The sequence below is a fragment of the Mustela nivalis genome (assembly GCF_964662115.1).
Source record: "Mustela nivalis genome assembly, chromosome: X".
NCBI classification, from domain to species: domain Eukaryota; kingdom Metazoa; phylum Chordata; class Mammalia; order Carnivora; family Mustelidae; genus Mustela; species Mustela nivalis.
The window spans coordinates 29,598,356-29,618,131 of NC_139040.1; the positions used below are offsets into that span (position 1 = coordinate 29,598,356).

At 47.3% G+C, this 19,776-nt stretch overlaps 2 protein-coding genes across 2 annotated transcripts in view; both read right to left on the minus strand.

Annotated features, from left to right (window-relative positions):
- Positions 1-1,675: 1,675 nt before the first annotated feature.
- On the minus strand, positions 1,676-4,622 carry SLC25A5 (solute carrier family 25 member 5). The gene is made up of 4 exons (XM_082716329.1): positions 4,359-4,622; positions 2,849-3,335; positions 2,472-2,612; positions 1,676-2,083 (listed from the first exon to the last, which is right to left on the minus strand). Exons 1-4 carry the CDS (start codon positions 4,467-4,469, stop codon positions 1,926-1,928), a joined length of 897 nt encoding a protein of 298 aa, XP_082572455.1. The 5' UTR covers positions 4,470-4,622; the 3' UTR covers positions 1,676-1,925.
- An 8,460-nt stretch (positions 4,623-13,082) lies between these two features.
- Positions 13,083-19,776, minus strand: part of SLC25A43 (solute carrier family 25 member 43) — a 44,212-nt gene continuing 37,518 nt past the window's right edge. The window contains exons 4-5 of the mRNA XM_082716328.1: positions 15,668-15,802; positions 13,083-14,995 (exon numbers count right to left, since the gene is read on the minus strand). Of these exons, the coding sequence (XP_082572454.1) occupies positions 14,795-14,995; positions 15,668-15,802 (336 nt within the window). The 3' untranslated portion in view covers positions 13,083-14,794. The remainder of the gene's footprint in view (positions 14,996-15,667; positions 15,803-19,776) is intronic.

Here is a 19,776-nt window from a genome sequence, read left to right on the forward strand (position 1 = left end):
ATTATCCTCATTTTATAGGTGAAAAAACCAAGGCTTCGGGCAATCAAGTAACTTCCCTAACTGCCCAACCAAACAGCACGAGCCTGGCTTCTCTGAATATATGTATGAATATATGAATTATGAAATATATGAATTTTTCATATGGATATATGAAAACAGAGTTTTCAGCTCTCCAAAAACTTTGAGATATTGGGGCACCTGGACGGCTCAGTCATTTAAACATCTGCCTTCAGCTCAGGTCATGATCTCGGGGTTCTGGGATCAAGTCCCGCATTGGGCTCCCTACTCGGCAGCAAAGTGTGCTTCTGCCTCTCCCTCTGTGTTCTCCCCCTGCTTGTGTGCTCTAATAAACTCTCTTTTTACAAAAACAAAACCAAACCCAAAAGAACTTTGAGGTATCTTTAACATATAAAAATGGTGTAGATTTCAGATGTACGACTTGAGGCTTTGATAGAGGTATACATTGTGGAGTATTCTGAACCAAGCCATGCTGAGATCCTGGTGCTTGGCCAGGGGGCATGCCACAAGCACCTCTAAGGTCCACCAGGCACTACACCTCCCCATGCAGTCCCTGGCCGTGAGCTGCACTTCACCTTGCTGGGGCGTGTGCTGTTGCTCAGGAATGGGTTTTGCCCACATGCATGGGTCACCCATCACTTTCTACTTTCAGGGTTGCCATATGACAGCCATGGCACTTTATTCTTCATGCAAATCTTGGGTTGCAGGCAAAATCCACTGAATTTCTGAGGCCTAGCCAGGAGCTACAGAAGCAATTTTTTTTTTTAAGATTTTATTCATTTGAGAGAGAGCACGCAAGTGAGCATGAGCAGGAGTGCAGGGGGAAGGGCAGAGGGAGCAGCAGACTCCCCGTTGAGCAGGGAGCTGGATGTGGGCCTTTATCCCTGGACTCCAGGATCATGACATGACCCAAGCTGAAGGCAGACACTTAAATGACTGAGCTACCCAGGCACCCCTTAACCATTTCTCATTTAGATCCTGCTTAAGGGCTTATCCAAAAGAAACAAGTGTCCTCCAAGGACCTGGCTTATTATTAGCATGTTTGACAGAAGGCAGCAGATGCCACATTTCCTTTTTTTTGAAATCAGTGTTGAGGTGGCAGTTGTTCTACTCCCTCCCATAATTGTGACCCGCACTGCCATCTCAGCCCCGTGTACCCGGGCCAGCCCTAATCCTGCTTTGAATGGGATTAGATAAAACAGCTCGGCTCGGGCTGGGTCAAGATGGAGGACAGAAGGCAACTGGGTGAATATTCACTTACTACCTTGCATTTGAAGGGTTTCTCCTGTTTATATTAGATGAGATTCATACAATTACCATTTTAAAGTGGACAATTGTTTATATTTCTTGATTAGTAAGCACAGGACCAGGAAAGGTGGGTACATGGTCCTTTTAGGAGAAAGCTCATTCAGTTAGGACCATCCCCAGTCAACAGACCTGTGGTTCTGGATACACTGGGCCTGAATTCTGCTGTTATATTGGGAATGTCGTTGGGTCATAGGACCAAGGTATTGTCTGAGAAGTGAAGGGCTAGAGACTGGTTTGGAAAGAAAGCTTTCCCTCTCAGGAGCTACTGCAGTGTTTAAAGGACATGTAACAAACATCTACTCGAATGTAGCCCTCACCACATATGCAAATCAAGTCAAGGACAAAAACGTATTTCAGATATTTTTTATTTCTTCAAATTTATCAGGAGTGACTGAAATAAAAAATATAATTGAGTCCCATCATCGTGGAAATGGCTTTAAGAGAAAACTGCTCAGGTATTATTGCTTCCCGTTTAACCAGTGAAAGTTGCCATCGATAAAGAGACAGCCAACAGTCTGTCAAGAATGCTTAGGATATGTTCTATCATACAACATGCCTGTTCCGGGGCAGGGGGGAGGGGGAGAAGGCTTGGAAATAACTTATGTGAACTTCTTGATTTCATCATACAAGACGAGCACGAAAGCACCACCCATGCCGCGGAGAACATTGGACCACGCCCCCTTGAAAAACGCTTTGGCGCCTTCATCGCGCGCGATCTTCCTCCAGCAATCCACTGTGCCTGTGTACATGATGTCAGCTGCAAAGAATAAAGACACGGAGTCGGTGACCAAAGGCTGATGAGAGGCCTTCCCAGACTTACGGACCAAACCAGAGCCCCGCCTCCAAGAGTGCCAATGGCAGTTCCAGGAAACTCGACATTGACACATTCGCCTGGGGGATACTGAACTACTGATGCCGTGAGTAGAGAACAGGGCTATGTAGACGACCCCTTGGCCTTAAGCTCTAACACCATTTAAGCACCCTCATTCACAGGCATCCAAAGGGCCCGCTCAAAGGCAGACACCATCAACCCCATCCCACCATCAGGAACAGACTTCATTTTTAAAGCCAGGCACCGCTAGCTTGTGGCCCCAGCTTGTCCCCAGCCTGCGCGTCTTTTTATCATTTGCTCCAACGGAACTTACTCCCTTTGCGCCCAGACTGCATCATCATTCGGCGGCGAACAGTGTCAAATGGATAGGAAGTCAACCCGGCAACCGCTGTGACAGACTGTGCGATCATCCAGCTGACGAAGATGTGAGTATTCTTGGGATCTGGAAGCATTCCTGAGAACAGGGAAGAGACGCTTTTACTAGAAAGCAGAGTTTTAGGGGTCTGTTGTTTCCTACACCCCCGACTCCCCCTTCCCCCCCCAAATCTCATCCCTGCGCAGAGTTTGCCCTGGATGACCACGGCTTCCTCTAGCAATTACAGTAAATCTCTGGCTCTGGAAAATCTGGCTGGCATTAACCACCTTTCTGATGAAAGGAACACAGCTTCAAAGTAGAGAGAGCAAACTTACCCTTGGCGGTGTCATAGATACCGAAGTAGGCGGCTCGGTAGATGATAATACCCTGCACAGACACATTGAAGCCTTGGTACAGGCCCCTAATGCCATCAGATTTGTAGATCTTAACCAGGCAGTCACCGAGGCCTTTGAATTCCCTTTCAGCTCCGGCTTTGCCCACATCGGCTGCTAGGCGGGTACGGGCAAAATCAAGAGGATACACAAAGCACAAGGACGTGGCCCCAGCTGCACCACCCGATGCCAGATTCCCGGCAAAGTAGCGCCAAAACTGGGTTCTTTTGTCCACGCCACCCAGGAAGATCTGCTTGTATTTATCTTTGAAGGCAAAGTTGAGAGCCTGGGTGGGGAAGTATCTGATGACATTGGCCAGGTTACCACGCCAGAAGGACAGGACTCCCTGCTCCTTGGGGATACGAACCACGCAGTCTATAATGCCCTTGTATTGCTTATCCGCAGTGATTTGCTTGCTGGCATGCTGCACCTGATAGACAAGAGGAGGGCCGACAGGGAGAGTTACAACCACGGAGAAGGAAGACAGAAATGTTATCCTCCCTATCACTAGCTGGGCTTTCGGATTAACTACTCCCCACAGCCAGTCTTCTAGATCATACAGGATGGACCCTCCCGACCCTTGGAGGCCAGTCCCCGTGGAAGGAGTGCTCTGCAACCTTAGAAGGCAGGAAGCCTCCACCCCTTTGGGTGGGGGGGCACCCTGGGTCGGACTCGTGACCTTTAGACCTGGGAGAAAGGTCATTACCTCAGACCCAGGTTCAGAGGCATCTGGGCCTGTCCCGCCTAGGGCGCGGTCACCTCGGTGACCGTGGCCTCCGCCTCGGGGTTCCATTCCGCCCCTGCTCCTCTCCCAGAGGTGACCCACAGGCCCCCAGTCCTGCGCCCGTCCGGGGGCGCCCTCTAGGGCCGGAGCGGGGGAGTGCGCCGCGAGGCGGCCGGGACGCGGCGGCGGCTGCGCGGGGGCGGACGCAGCGGGCACACGCGCTTCCCGGCGCCGGCTTCCGGCCCAGCGAGGTGAGAGCGCGTCCACCGGCGGCGCGGCCCCCCGACGTGCCGCATGGCCTCCGCCGTGCTGTTATGTTATCTCCTTGCCGCGACCTTGAGGCCTTCGGCACGGCCAGGTGTCCCTCCCTCCAGTGCCGGCTTCCAGGCTTCGCCCTTGACCTCCAGGCCCCCGGGAGGTGGCCGCTGCTAGGCTGCCCACTCCGAGCTCGCCGCTACCCCCCCACCCCCCGGGATGCCAAGGCCCAGGCCCTCCTCGCCTCTCTCCGCCCCGACCCCTTCCTAGCTCCAGAACTTCAGGTCACCAAAGCACCTCCCCCGAGCTGGCCCTTCGGTCTGCCTCTGCGGCCACCCCTGCCCGCATCGGGCCGCTTCCCCCGACGGGACTGAAGAATTAACCCCCTCCCCTCCGGCCCCGGGGCCAGGCTTTCTGCGCGCCCCCTCCCCCACTTCCTGGTTCGACCCCCCCCCCCCCAATCCCCGGAGGTACCTGCAGCAGCAGCTTGACCCGCTCGATGGGCGCTACCGCCGTCTTGGAGATGGCCGCGGCCACTCCACCCGCCAGGAAGTCCTTGGCGAAGGACACAGCAGCATCTGTCATGTTGAAAGGAATGAGACGGGCGACTGCGGGACCGCGGTAAGAACCGGCTGGGAGTCCGGAACTCTGGGGCGGAGCGAAACAAATGGCCGATTTATATAGGGCGAGCCGGCGCCCCGGCGGCCGGCGTCGGGGGCGGGCCTGGGCGGGCACCGAGCCCCGGCGCGCGGGCCCGCGGGGTGGCTGAGTGGCTCGGCACGCGGGGGGCGGAGCCGCGGAGTCGGGCCCCGGGGCCGCCCTCCCGCGCGGCGCGGCTCGCCCCAGGCACCTGCCCAGGCCTGAGGACCTAGCGGCCCCGGGCTATACCTGGGCTTCGGCCGCTGGACTCTGGGAGGGGCCTTCGAGTGGGGAGGGCGGGTGAGGTCACGGTTGTGCCTGCATAGAAACCTCTGCAGTATTGAAGGGGACGCAAAAAAAAAAAAAAAAAAAAATCTCGGTAACTAAAATAATAAGTTAATGCAATGTTAAAAAAAAAAAAATACTGTGGGCAAACGACGGCCGGTCGCCGGTTTCTGTAAATAAAATTGAAATGGAGCCCCAGGGTTGGGATTAGGGTGAGGCATGTGAGGCAGGGTCCTGCAAGTGCGGGTTGCGATTCTGTCTTTATTTTAAATGGTGATAATTTGTTCTTCATGGATTTTGGCCTTACTTTTGACTTTTCAAAAATGGTGCACTAAAAATCATTTGTTGTGACTACTGAGCTCTTTGGTGCCCCTTAAGTTTTGTGCTAGGGCGGGAGACCTGGCACTGCTCTGGAGCTGCCCTGGGGAAACCAGGGGAAACTGGGGGGAATAGCAGGGTTGGGGCACTATCAGCGTGCCTCAGACTCTTGGTTTGCAAAAACGATTTAACAAAGATCTTCCCCGGAGTTGGCAGAGGAGAGTCCAAAGGACTCTGCTGGGGGTGGGGATATTATTTTAGCCAGAAGTCAAATAAAGAGGTTGTACTGGGAAGGTTAAGAGGCTATGTGAACTAGGTTGGCATTTAGCTCCTTGGACGGAAAGTAAAGTGCTCTTGGACTGAGTAGATTCCTGAACTCCAGAGCTTTTAGAGGAATCAATAGAATTTGATTTACAGGCTTCGTGTCAATGGACAAGTGCTTACTGAGCCCCTTAATCCCTGTGGTGGGTAAGCATTTGCCAGACAAGTCCTTAAACACCTACTTGATGGCTCGAGTGTACTCTCTTAGGTTCGGAACAGAAGCAGAGAGTATAATCCCATATCATATGTCTAAGTAGTAACAATAATATTTATAAAAATGATGATACCATTGCAAGTTGCAACTGCCGCCCAACCCGAGGTTGCCCAGCACAGTGAAGACACAGACAGGAGGCGCATCCTTCACCTTCCTTTCTTGCCCTCTCCCACCTTCTGCAGATCTAACTATTGAAGGGCCCAATTCTAGGGTTCGTGAGGTCCTTCATTTAGTTATACTTTGCAATTTGGAAGTCTTCCTAGGAACTCCAGCAGTCTGAAGTGATGAGCGCACACGGAGATGGTTCAGAGAAGAGCAGTTTGGAATCCAGCTTTGTTGATCCTGGGTAAAACCCTTACCTGATGTTCATGGGAAGCTGCTCCATTTCTCATTAGTTGATTATAACGGTGATGCAGCTGGATACAGAAATGACTTTGCTGGAGAGTTTCAGTGATGTATATTCTCCGAAAGTGATAGTCCCTCCCCTTGCCTTTGCTGGTGAGAGAATTAACAACAAAAATAAAAATCTGCAGAGCATTTTATTTAGACGGAGGTGGTTTGTAGAATGCATTTCAAAGTAGAATTGAAAACCTTTGCAGTTTGAACTTTTGACATTCTGGTTAATGCATTTTTATTGAAGTGTTAATTACTCTATGATACCCCTTGCCTGTCACTTAGGTACCCCTTTATCTGTCTTTCACTGGCCACATCTGCTACTCCCTTTGAGCATGATGTCCCTACTACTTTCTATTCCAAAAATCTTTTGCTGTCTCAAGCACTTTCACATGTACTGTTGTGTCAGATTTCTATCTCACTGGAAAAAGATGATCAAATAATTACATAGAATTTGTCCCTTCTCAGTCTTTGGGTGCCTAAGTGTAGTTTTATTAAAGATGAAATACAAGATGGTCATTTCAAAGCAACTTCATGCCATGCTTTTGCTATTTTGCTAAATCCACCATGGGCGGGAGCTTTCTTAGTTGTTTATGAGCAGGTATGTTTCAAGGAGTCAGACAGATGTTTTCAAAAGTGTCAAGGTCATAAAAGACAAAGAAGGACTGAGGAACTGTCACAAATTAAAGGAGACTAAGGAGAATGACATCTTTTTTTTTTTTAAGATTTTTATTTATTTGTCGGAGAGAGAGAGTACACACAAGCAGGGAGAGAGGCAGGCAGAGAGAAAGGAGGAAGCAGGCTCCCAGCTAAGCAAGGAGCCCGATGCAGGACTCGATCCCAGGACCCCAGGATCATGACCTGAGCGGAAGGTAGCAGCCTAACCAACTGAGCCACTCAGGCATCCGAGAATGACATCTTAATACAACGTATGATCCTGGATTGGATCCTGGACCAGAAAAAGGACATTGATGTTACTATTGCTGAAATTTGAGTATCTGTAGATTAGTTACTGGTAGTCCACCAATACTGGTCTTAGTTACAACGGTTGTGTAAGATGGTAACATTTGGAGAAGCTGAGTGAAGGAAATATAGAAATTCCTTAAAAAAAAAAAAGGTTTTATTTGACAGAGAGAGAGGGAGCAGCAGAGGCAGAGGGAGAGGGAGAAGCATACTCCCAGCTGAGCAGGGAGCCCACTGTGGGGCTCGATCCCAGGACTCCAGGATCATGACTAAAGGCAGCCTCTTAACTGACTGAGCCACCCAGGCACCCCTAGGAATTCTTTATACTTTGTGTGTGTATGCAAAATTTTTATATCTGAAAGTTAAAAAAAATTAAAAAGGAGAAAAAAAAAAGAAGAAGAAACCAGGAGCAAGAGTCCAGGAAAAATAGAGATTAATATTAATGATAATGATGATGTTGGTGGTGATATATGGCTGGTCAATTCATTGAAAGCGAATTCCTCCAGTGAAGCATTAGTGGGGGCTCTGTGTTAGTAACTATTATGTTTCTGAAGCTTTTTAGACTGCAGATATAATTAAGAAAGAGGGACTAAAGCTAAGGTAGGGCCTAGTAATTCTCAAGAAAAAACTAGGAAGAAGGTCAGAAATGATACTTGGGCCTCAGTTATCTATGTACCAACACACCCAGAATATAGGTAATAAAGTGAATGTAAAATGTTAATACAAGCAAGAAAACTCAATTTTATGGGTGTCATGCAAACTTGGTAGAGTAGGACTTCTGTCTGGAAAAGGAAGGGGAAACCTGGTTCCGGGAGATACCATGGAGGACAGCAGGGTAGTAACAATATACCAAGAAGGTATAATCAGTTATTCTTTGACTGGAGGGGGACAAGCATTCAGTGAAAATGAAAGGGAGAAATGAAAGTGATTGTGGTCATGGAAGTATACAAGGAACTGCCTGGTTAGATAACAGCTGTGAATAATACTTCATAACACAGTCACATAGGCTAGAGATGGTGATCAGAAGCATAGACCATCTGAATCCTTGCTGTAAGTCTCATTATTCTGATAGCAACACATTGGATACATTCATAACTCTCTTGGTGATAATTACAGTTCTCAGAAGACTAAAGGATCAGCGAGGTCAATTGCTAAACTGGACTTAATCCTGACAATAAATAAGGAAGATCTGGTTAGCAAAGTGAAAGTGGCAAGAATCTTGGGGAAACTGACCATGCTGTGTGGGTCTGTTAAGTAGAATGCTGGGCATGGCCAGAGAGGTTAACTAGTGTGTGTGTGGGGGCCGGGGGGAGAGGGTAGACTTCAAAAAGATTGTAGAAAATATAAATAGATGGCCTGGCCAAATACCAAAAGAGAAAGATAGCTGAAGAGGGCAAGAGATTCCAAAGATAAAATTCAAACTTGTACAATTTAGAAAAATTCAAATAAGAAACTACAAAAGGAGAGGTAAATGTAAGTGTCCTTACACATTATTCTGTGAAGAGCTCAGATTTTAAAAGTACATATGTAGATGACAGGAGGGCTGGACTTCGAAGGACAAAGACCAAAGACTATCACAAACCTCTAGGAACTGAGTCAGAAGGGCTAAAGTCTAGAATAAACCCAGGCTTATAAAATGGGATGGACCACAATAAAGGGTTCTAATGTTTTATTTATTGCAGGACAGTTAAGGATGAGGCTTTAGAGCTTAATGGTAGCGTGTATGATAAATAACTGGGGTCTTCCTTGTCCGTGAGTTGGCAATGCCAGAAATTGCTGATGAGTCTTGAGTTGGGCCAAGAGGATGGTGGTGAGCAGATCAAGGCCTCTGCTGGTCAGCCCAGAGAGATTTATGCTAACTTCTGGATGCCGTGTTTCACAGGACATCAACAAACTAGAACATATTCAAAGGAGGCATGAGGAAAGTTGAAGTGCCTGTAAATTGTGTTGTATGAGAAATGGCTGAATATTTGAATGAGAGATACTGGGAAAGAGCTTTGGGTCAAGGAGGGACATCGTAACTGTGTTCGTGGGGCACAAGGCTGGCTCAGTGGGAGAAGCATGCAACTCTTGATCTTGGCATCGTGAGTTTGAGCCCCAAGTTGGGTGTAGAGATTACTTAAATACTTAAATAAACTAAAAAAACAATCAAACAACTGTGTTCATAATTGAAGGGTTGCCAGAAGACAATTAGACATTCTATATGAATAGTCAGCACCTGCTGGTATCATGAAGGTAGACTTCAGCTGAACAAGAAATGACTTTCTAAAATACGGGCTACTTAAAGGTGGAATGGGTTGCTTTATGATGTGGGGGAACTTCTCATTGCTGGAGATGTTAAGAGCTGAGGCAGAAGGACCACTCATTAGGGACACTGTAGAGGAGATAATTGCATTGACTGGGAAGAGTTCTGTACCCTTCCAATTCTAAGATTCTGTGTATCTTATTCTTATTCTTATGAAGCAATCTGTGCCTCTTATGTATTCTTTGTATCTCTATAAATTTGAATGGCTTTGAGCATCTGAATTTGGGAATCTGGGGCCAAATAGGAAGAGAGAGGTAATTTAGCCCAGTGGTCAAGAGGGTGGGCTCTGGAGACACACTGTGGGAGTTCAAATCCTGGCTCTACCACTTGCTGTCAGGCCTTGGGTAAATTGCTTAAACCCTCCAAACGTCATTTCTTCCAGTGTAAAATGGTAGTGATAATAGTACCTATGATTCCAAGTGTTCCAGGATTTCGTTTCCTTTGGTGCCTACAGTTCTTGCTCACACCACTTGGAAGAATGAAGAGGTAGACCAGATGAAGAGTGGTGGGCAGCAAAGCCAAGTTTATTGAGTGATAGAGTACAAAGCTCCCGAAGAGGAAGGGGACCCGAGAGGATTGCCACCAGAGTTTCTAAGTCTGGGTTTTTTTGTGTGTGGTGTGGGGGGAGTGGGGGGGCTTGCAGATGGGCTGTTTTAATCTGATTAACTCTCATGCACCTGTCACCCAATCAGGTTTTTGTCACCTGCCTATCACGTGGGAAAGGGTGGCAGGCTCCTTCCAGGGTGGTGTAAAATCCTTGGAAAGGTGGTTTCCTTTTGGGGCGGGCCCCCTTGTCCCTGCCTGCCTTTTAGGGACAATTAAATGAGATAATGTATGCATAAACAGTCTGGTACATAGTGAGTGTTCCGTACACGTTAGATTTTATTAATACTAAATAAACACTGAGGCGCCTGGCTGACTCAGTCTGAAGAGCATGTGATTCTTGATCTCTGGTTTGGGAGTTCAAGCCCCACAATGGGCATAGAGCGCACTTAAAAAAAGAATAAATAAAAGATTAAAATAGTATGAAGAAAAATACTAACTTAGGTTGACCTACTCTGAGTTTTTTTTTTTTTTAAAGATTTTTATTTATTTATTTGACAGATCACAAGTAGGCAGAGATGCAGGCAGAGAGAGAGGAGGAAGCAGGCTCCCCATTGAGCAGAGAGCCCGATGTGGCCCCGATCCCAGGACCCTGGGATCATGACCTGAGCTGAAGGCAGAGGCTTTAACCCACTGAGCCACCGAGGTGCCTGACCTATTCTGAGTTTTAATGGACAAATCACTCCAACCTTGCTTAAGTAGGGCAGTAAGCCAGTTCTCAGTCCCAGGCGAGGACCCTACCTGTAATCTGGTAACTAGACCAGAGACCATTTAAGCAGGATTTGAGTGTCTAAGAGGTACCCAGAAAAAGCACTGTTGGTTTTTTGACCTGTCTTGCATTTGTGGTATGGAAGGCTGGTGTTTGCTGTGAGGTCACTGAGGAGAAAACAATGCTTATCATCTGTTGGCCAATCTTCTTATATCTAGTCTCTTGTTATTACTTCAGCTTCTGGAACAGTCTTGCTCACATCCAGGTTTTTTTTTTCCCTTAAGATTATTTATTTGAGAGAGAGAGAGAGCAGAGCAAGTGAGAATACAAATTGTGGGGAGGGGCAGAGGCAGAGAGAGAAGCAGGCTCCTCCCTGAGCAGGGAGCCTGGTGCAGGAATTGATCTCAGGATCCTGAGATTGTGACATGAGCCAAAGGCAGATGCTTAACCGATTGAGCCACCCAGGGACCCTGAAGGCATCATTTCTTACTTGGACTTTGTAAGTCTCTTCTACCTGGTCTTCCCATTCACAGCCTTTCTTCCTTCTGATCTATTATCCACACAGCAACCAGAGGGATATTTTTAAAGTGAAAATCAGATTATATTGCTTTTGTACATAAAAACCTTCAATGCCTCCTGACTGCATTTAGAATAAGGTCTAACGTTTTTGGAAAACAAAAATGATTTTATTTATTTATTTATTTATTTGAGAGAAAGAGAGAGTGTGCGCATAAGAGATAATGAGAGGGAGCATGAGTGGTGGGGAGAGGGGCAGCGGGAGAGGGAGAAGCAGGCTCCCCACTGAGCAGAGAGTCCAAGGCAGAGCTCTATCCCAGGACCACAGGATCATGACCTGAGCCAAAGGCAGATGCTTAACCCACTGAGTCACCCAGGTGCCCCCAAATCTAACTAATTATTATGGTCTCGACAGCCACATATGATCTGGCCCTCTGTGCAGCCTCATCTCACACACTCTCCCTCGCGCGCCACACTACCAGTCTTTTCCCACTACCCGTAGCCCTTTTGCACGGTCTGTTCCCTCTGCTGGAATGCTCTTCTCCCCAGCTCTTTGCACAGTTGGCTCATTGTCATCTTTCAGGTGTCATCTCTGATGTCACCTCTCAGAGCAGCTTTCCCTGACTCCCTGACTTAAAATATTTCCCTCACTCCCACATAATCCTCTGATAAACTGCCCTGTTTGTTTCTCTCATAACATTACAATTTATAATTACCTGACTCGCAGGTTACCTTATTAACTGTCATCCTTCTAGAATATAAGCTCTACGAGGGCAAAGAACTCATATACCTTCTTTTCATTTAAAACTTAGCTCAAGACTCATCACTAGCTCTTTTCGCTTATGATGATTCCTTTCTTTTTTTTTCTTTATATTTTAAGTAGGCCCCACACCCATTGTGTATCCCAGCGTGGGGCTTGAACCCACAATCCTGAGATCAAGACCTGACCTGAGATCAATAGTTGGACGCTCAACCGACTGAGCCACCCAGGCGCCCCTTTGATGATCCCTGTAATCACTGATTCGGTAGGGAGCCTCTTGTTAGTGTTATAGACAGTTGCTACTGCATTATCGTGTCTTTGCTTGTATTTGCTTTGTAATCAGACTCATTTCTTATATGTAGGGATGTTCTGTCATTAAGACTGCGCTTCTCCTGGGTAATGTTGCATCACACTTCTTTTTTTTTTTTTTTAAGATTTTATTTATTTATTTGACAGACAGAGATCACAAGTAGGCAGAGAAGTAGGCAGAGAGAGAGGAAGGGAAGCAGGCTCCCTCCCAAGCAGAGAGAGAGCCTGATGTGGGGCTCGATCCCAGGACCCTGGGATCAAGACCTGAGCTGAAGGCAGAGGCTTTAACCCACTGAGCCACCCAGGTGTCCCTGCATCATACTTCTTAATCCTCCTCCTCAAGTACTTAGTCCAGCTTGGTGTACACTGTCAGCCACAAAAGCAGAAAAGAAGAAGGCTCCCTTCACACCTCCTGAGAAAATGAAAATAAGCTGGAAGTTTATTTTTGGAACAAGACTAGAGGTTTTTTAAAAGCGATTTATTTATTTATTTATTTATGTCACCTCTACACCCAACATGGGCCTCAAACTCATGACCCTACGATTAAGAGTTGCACACTCTTCCAACTGAGCCAGCCAGGAGCCCCCTTCACCCCCCAAAACCCCAGAGTTTTAAGAGCTGTCCTAAAATTAGAAAAATGAGGGGTGCCTGGGTGGCTCAGTGGGTTAAGCCTCTGCCTTTGGCTCAGGTAATGATCCCAGGGTCTTGGAATCGAGCCTGCATTGGGCTCTCTGCTCAGCAGGGAGCCTGCTTCCCTTTCTCTCTCTCTCTGCCTGCCTCTGCCTATCCGTGATCTCTGTCTATCAAATAAATAAATAAAACCTTTTAAAAAAAAGGAAAAAAAAAGAAAAATGAGGCATTCCTTTTCCTCACTTAACTTTATTGAAAAAGCCAAAACTATAGCTCAGAAAACATTCCTGTGTGTTACAGTAGCAAGAGTGTGGCTAGCCATCTCATAACATGGGTGGAAGAATACACAGAGATATTAACATGATGTAAGTAACCTGAGGCTAGGAGTTTAGATCTAGTTAAAAAAAAAAAATATATATATATATATATATATATATATATACATATCTACAGATTTCAGAACTTTAAAAAACATTGTTCACCTCAAGGAAGATGAAGAGTTCATAAACAGGACTATTAGCGGTGGGTAAAGAATTTGCCACCCTCCCCACTGTAACAGCTTGGGCTGCAGATGAGACCTTCCTGTGTGTATTAACTGCTATTCCTTTGCTAGAACTCACCTTAGTAACAAATGACCAAACAACCTTTTTCTTTGGAAAACAAATTTAACAGGGAAAAATACGTGGAGCATCCTGAAAACCTGTGTGTGTGTGTGTGTGTGTGTGTAAATTAATGATTTACTATTACTGTGTTTTAATGCATAGGTAGGCACTATTTGAAAGTGAGGTTGTGTAAATTTGACAGGAGTTCTCAAGGTGGAACAATCCAAAATTCGATTTTTTAAAAGAGTAGAGATGATCAGCCTGAAGTGTTTTTGTTCAGTTCCATTTCTCTTTTGGATATGCATGTCAGATGTTCTATTTGATCCTTTTCTAGGCAACTGGGACATCTTGTGAGAATAACTTAAGTTGACTAAATAATTTATTTTCAGGGTAGGCTTGCAAAGCAAGTTAGAAAGGCAGAGAATTCAGGCCACGTCAACTGTACATGACTTCAATTGGAAGGAGGTCTTTTGGGGTCATTAATTAAGTGGTCACAGTAACAACTGCCTTGAAAAAAGATTCCTGAAATTTGTAAGCTTGAGATGCTTCAGGTTTAAAGCATCTCAAATTTACAGCATCTTCAGATTTAAAGAAAGAAGGATGGTTCCACCGTGAGAGAGTGAGGACTTGTAAATGTTAAAGGTTTTAATTTAGTTTCTTTTTTAAAAAAAGATTTATTTATTTATTTGAGAGAGGGAGAGCACACACAGAGGGAGAGGGAGAAGCAGGCTCCCTGCTCCTACGCGGGGCTCCATCCCAGGACCCTGAGATCATGACCTGAGCTGAGGGCTGTCGCTTAACTGACTGCACCACCCAGGTGCCCCTTTAATTTAGTTTCCAATAAGGCATAATTTACACTATAGTGTGCACACTCAGAAGTCAGCAAACATTAGGAGTTTCAGAACAAGTGTGCTGGGAAGACTTGGGTGGAATGGAGCAGCGCGAGGCCAGTGTGGGTCAGTGCAAGCTGCAACTGTGTGGCTGAGCTCCTGATGTGCTATTTGCTCAGTCGCTTCAACGACGTTTCACTTGGAGATCATGGCCATTGCCTTTCTTTGGTGTTGTGTAAGTTGCCTGTTTACAGAGTGTAAATCGCACGTTTTGCTAATGCTGGGTTTTGTGGAGCTATCTGGTGGAGTGCCACCATGCAGTGGTTGTGCTGGGAAGCTTTCCCATGGCACCAGGACGTGCGTTTGGAGCTTGGAGCTGGTATGTGGTGAAATCTTCCCATTTCCAAGAGTGGTAGACGGGAGTTTCCTCTGGTCACTCTGCGCACGCACAGTTATGAGGTTTTTATGATTGTAACACGCCTTCGGTCAGTGCACTTCTTGTTCCGGTCAGTTTTAGAGAGTTGGTTTTTTAGACTTAAGCTGTCCGGTTTTGAAGAACTTTTTAAATTCCCGCAATTCCTGGGGCTTCAAACTCTGATCCACCCCAGGGGTTAATTTATAACTCAGAGGAGACACAATGTAACCATTTTGGTAAAGACAGATCCTCTTGCAGAACTCAAAGGTGCCAAACATAACTCCAAAATACGGAACTATCTGTTTAAAAAGAAATGAAGATCATGTTAAAATCTTAAATAAGGTCAGTATATCTGCAGTCAACCTGGACTGGGGTAAACTGAGGTAAAGGCTGGGAACAACACAACATCATTCTTTTTGGAATCGGGGAAGACGGCAGAATGAAGGCTGGCACGGTTTGGGTCAGGGAAGAGGAACAGTAGCGGTTAAAGGGAATGCACTGCGGAAGCATGGCCCGGATTAATATGCCGAGCACAAGCTGACATTTGTGCAAGATTAGCCCAGGGTTCTTAACCTTTTTTGGGGAGGGGCATGAAATTCCTTGGGAATATGATGAAAACTATGCATCCTCCCCCAGAGAGATGCACACATGCCTATACCTACATGTTTTTTGCATACAATGTTAGGCTGGGAGATTATGTTCCCCTTAGAGGTCCACGAACCCCCATGTCAGGAGCCGCTACACTAAATACTCAGCTCCTCTGGGATCGGGTGTCTGGTGCCCCACCACTGCACAGGGGTCCCTCTCTCTCAGGGGTGGCCACCAGCCTGCGCTCACGGGTCTTGTGCGACTGTCAGTGCTAGATGGCGAGGGGGGCGGGGGGTGTCCCCAGGCAGCCTGCAGGGGAGCGGCAGGGGAAAGGGCTAGAAGTGGAAGAGGCAGGGAAGCGAGGGACTGATGGTCCCTCTCACCTTCAGCAAGTTGGCCGTCAGTCCATTCCAGAGCGCCAGGACCCCCTGGGCTTTGACTATCTGCCGGAAGCAGTCCGCCGCTCCTGAGAAACGCACATCTACTCCTCCATGGTGGGGAAGGTGTGGACTCTGAGCCTGGCAGGAAATACAGAAGACGGGGATGTGGTGATTGCATCACCAGGAAAGAAATGTTCTAGTCGGGGAAGCCCAGGTCTCAAGCCTGGGCACTGGTTGCTATGCATCCAGCAGAGATGCCCGCCAAGAATGGCTGCCACAGGGCCCTTGCTCAATGGGCTCACAATGAAGAGTAATGCACAGCCAAGTCAGGACAATGGGGGTGTCACCCTATTTGGGGATCACCCAATTGGGGGCTTATTTTGCTCGGAAGGAAGCACCCATTTAGGACTGTCGCTTCCCCACCTATGCCCTCTGGACATGATAAACGTTCTCCTGTGTCCTTAACCTTTTTTAAGGTTAAGGTTAAGTCCCTCCCCTGGTCTCCTTGTCTTAGCTGATGGCCCTTCCATGAAGCTGTCACGCACGGGCTGCTCATTTTCCCACATCCCGGATGTCACAGGGTGATGAGCAGAGTGATGGCAGCCTTCTTCTAGCTCCCTCTTACTGTCCCCAGACCCCAATTACTTCCCTGTCATGCCCCAAGGTCCCGGCTGGGGCTCCCATCCCTGACCACACTCCTTGTCGCCGCTCTCATCTCTTGACCTCCTGAAAGTCTTCTCTGTTCATCTGAGACCTCACCGCCTGGTGGCTCCCCCTCTTCCAGAGCCACCGACGACTTAGGGAACGGGCATCTATAAGACAACCCATCCCACACCCAGTTTCTGGACCTCAACCTCAGTGATCCTTACTTTTACGCCTCTTTGGCCACCCACAACTTCGGCCACTTCACGGACTTCATCATGACTCACATAACTATCCTGACCAATCATCAACACGCTCCAGCTCTGAAAGGAACGTTTTTGTCCTTTGGTAGAAACCAGTTTTGGGATCAGATGAAAGCACTTTTCAGTAGCCCATCTCTATATAAAACTGACATCTGTTGCCCAGGGGGAGGGGGACAGCCCCTCAGAGCTGGCTTTGAGGAATGGCGTCAGGGTCACACAAAGCCTCCCATATACTTTGGTTTGTTTCTGAAACGTCTGCTTGAGACTAGCACAGCATTCTAGGGAAGTGGAATCAGAACTTTCCACGTGGGAGGGGCGCCTGGCTGGCTCAGTCAGAATCTTAATCTCGGGGTCGTGAGTTCGAGCCCCAGGTTGGGTGTAGCAATTACTTAAAGAAACAGCAACAACAGCAATACCTTCTTGCATGTGGGAGAGGCAGTGTAGTCTAACAGTCCGGAAAGCAAAACCTCTAGAGTCAGATAAGTCAGAGTTTAGCTCTGGCTGCTTCATGTATGCACCATGGGACCCTGGGCCCTTACCTAACCCTCCTGAGCCTCAGTTTCCTTACTCACAGTACTTGCGTCCTGGGGCTGCTGTGAGAATTAATGAGATATGCATGTAAAGCAATCAGCCGTGGCAGGCACATGGTAGGGGTCAGTAGGTATGAGCTAGCATTGCTATTACTATTACATAGAAAATATGCTAAATAGGGGCACCTGGGTGGCTCAGTCATTAAGCGTCTGCCTTCAGCTCAGGTCATGATCCCCTGGGTCCTGAAATCGAGCCCTGCATCAGGCTCCCGGCTCAGCAGGGAGCCTGCTTCTTCCTCTCCCTCTGCCCTTCCCCCTCCTTGTGCACGTTCCCTCTCTCAAATAAATAAAATAAAATCTTAAAAAAAAAAGTATGCTAAATAGCAACATAGCCCCTTACCTAATGTTACTAGTCCTCCATGCCCACCTCTGAAATGCTAAACTTCTGAACCCCTGGCACCACAGTGTCCTTACCCACCGGCACCCCCCCACACTGGTTCCTATCGCTGTTAGATCATTAAGGCCCTGGGCACTTGCCCCCTCCTGTCTCCCCCAGGCCACAGTTCCCTGCTGGCTTCAGTGGCTTCCTTTTCTAATCCCTGCCCAGGTTTTTGTGCTCCTTGTCCTTCAGCTCTTCACACCCACACATCCCTTCTCTGCCCCAAGCCACTGAAGATGAATCTGCAAAGGGGCAGATCGGTACCACCAAAGCTTCGAGGTTGCCAGCCTCTGCTGGGCCTTTGTACTGTGAACCGAGTCTTCAAAGCATCCTTGCTGTTCCTCAAGGTGGCGGTGCCAAACCTTCCCACAGCCCTTGACGCCTGGCACCCTGCATCTGGTCCTCAATTCTAGGTACATCACCTGTTCTCCTGGTTCATAGAGAAAACAGACTGTACAGGGCCTCCACTTTTGCTTCTTCACATAACATCTTTTCTTCCAACCAGTGCTCTGGATCTCATACCTTTGAACTCCTCCTGGGCACCCTTCCCAAGAGACCTGACTTTCCTCTTTAGCAAATGAATAAACTCAAGTCCCTCTTGCGTCTTCAAAACAACTTCTTGTGTTGATCTTGACTTTGCCCTTCAGATATAGTCCAGCCTCTTATTCCCACATTAATATACAGTAAAATTAACAGGTTTCGGGGTCAAGAACTAGGAGTTTTGACAGATGTATTCATTTGACCACCACCACAATCAGGACACAGATCTGCTCCTTCTGCCACCACCATTCTCATGAGCTGCCCCTTTGCAGCCCAGGTGTTCTCCATTCCCAGCCCTGGGCAGCCACTGGTCTTCTCTCTGTCCCTACAGTTTTGCCTTTTGAAAATGTCATACAGATGGAAGCCAACAGCACAAAACCTTTTGAGACTGGCTTCTGAAAATATTTTTTACAAGTTTTATTTATTTAAGTAATTTCTACACCCCATGGGGGGCTTGAACTCATGACCCTGAGATCAAGAGTTGCACACTCTCCCAACTGAGCCAGCCGGGCACCTGAGACTAGCTTCTTTCTTTTTTTCTTTCTAAGACTTATTTATTTATTTGACAGAGATAGAGAGAGAGAGAGAGAGAGAGAGATAGTGAGAGAGGGAACACAAGCAGGGGCAGAGGGAGAGGGAGAAGCAAGCTCCTCATTGAGCAGGGAGCCCAATGTGGGGCTCGATCCCAGGACGCTGGGACCATGACCTGAGCCGAAGGCAGAGGCTTAACAACTGAGCCACCCAGGTGCCCCCAAGACTGGCTTCTTTCACTTGGTGTCATGCTTCCAAGATTCATCATGTTATTGTGTTCGTCAATAGTTTCTTCCTGTTTATTGCCGAGTACTATTCCATTGTGTGGATGTACCACTGTGTGCTTATCCACTTATCTGTTAGTGGACACCCGCTTCCCTTTTCGCTTGCACTTACTGAAAGAGGCTGGAACCTGACTGGACTCGGGCTGACTCCACTTCCTCTCTCCCCATCACTGCTCTCCCCATCGCAGTCTGGATCTGTGTCCGTTACTTTGCTTGCTGACTCTGGCCAGGCCTGCCTTGGATTCCCAACTTTCTTTTTTAAAATTTTTAAAAATTTCTTTTATTTTCAGAGCACTCACGGCCTTTTATCACTTGGTATAATTCACTTATTTCTTTTCTTATTTGTCTACTCCTCCCAACTAGAACTATAGCTCTGTGGGAGAGGGCATTTTTTTTTTTGCCTGTTTGGCTCACTACTGTTATCTTCAGTATCCTCAATAGGTAGTGGATATTTAAGAAATATTTGAATAAATGAAATATATTCACTCAGGGCCTCCTACCTGGAAAATCCAGTAGATGGGGTTTTTTTGGGGGGGGATATTTTTCTTATTGGATTTTTGGGGGCAGTGTTTGGCACTGATAACCAGCGACTTTTTGCCCTCCTCAATTTATACAACTTCTCTAGGAAATTCTACCATCGCATGGCTTTAAACACCATCTACAGGTAGATGACTTCTAAATCTTTCTCTTTGGCCCTGACCTCCCCCAGAATCAAGCATCCACGTGCCTACCAAGTATCTCCACCCAGAGAGCACACAGGTTCTCAAAACTTGACACATCTAGAACTGAGTGTTCCCTTTCACCTTGACCATATCAAATTTATTCTTTCTTCTGTATTTCTAGCTAGCAATACAGCTTGCTCCACACCCAGCCTGGAGCACAA

Excerpts from the sequence above, each read along its gene's own strand:
- SLC25A5 (XM_082716329.1), bottom strand. The coding sequence starts at position 4,469 with ATGACAGATGCTGCTGTGTCCTTCGCCAAGGACTTCCTGGCGGGTGGA. Across the intron at positions 2,613-2,848 it reads TATCTATGACACCGCCAAGG|GAATGCTTCCAGATCCCAAG; the intron begins GTAAGTTTGCTC and ends CCCTGTTCTCAG. Across the intron at positions 2,084-2,471 it reads GCAGTCTGGGCGCAAAGGGA|CTGACATCATGTACACAGGC; the intron begins GTAAGTTCCGTT and ends TATTCTTTGCAG.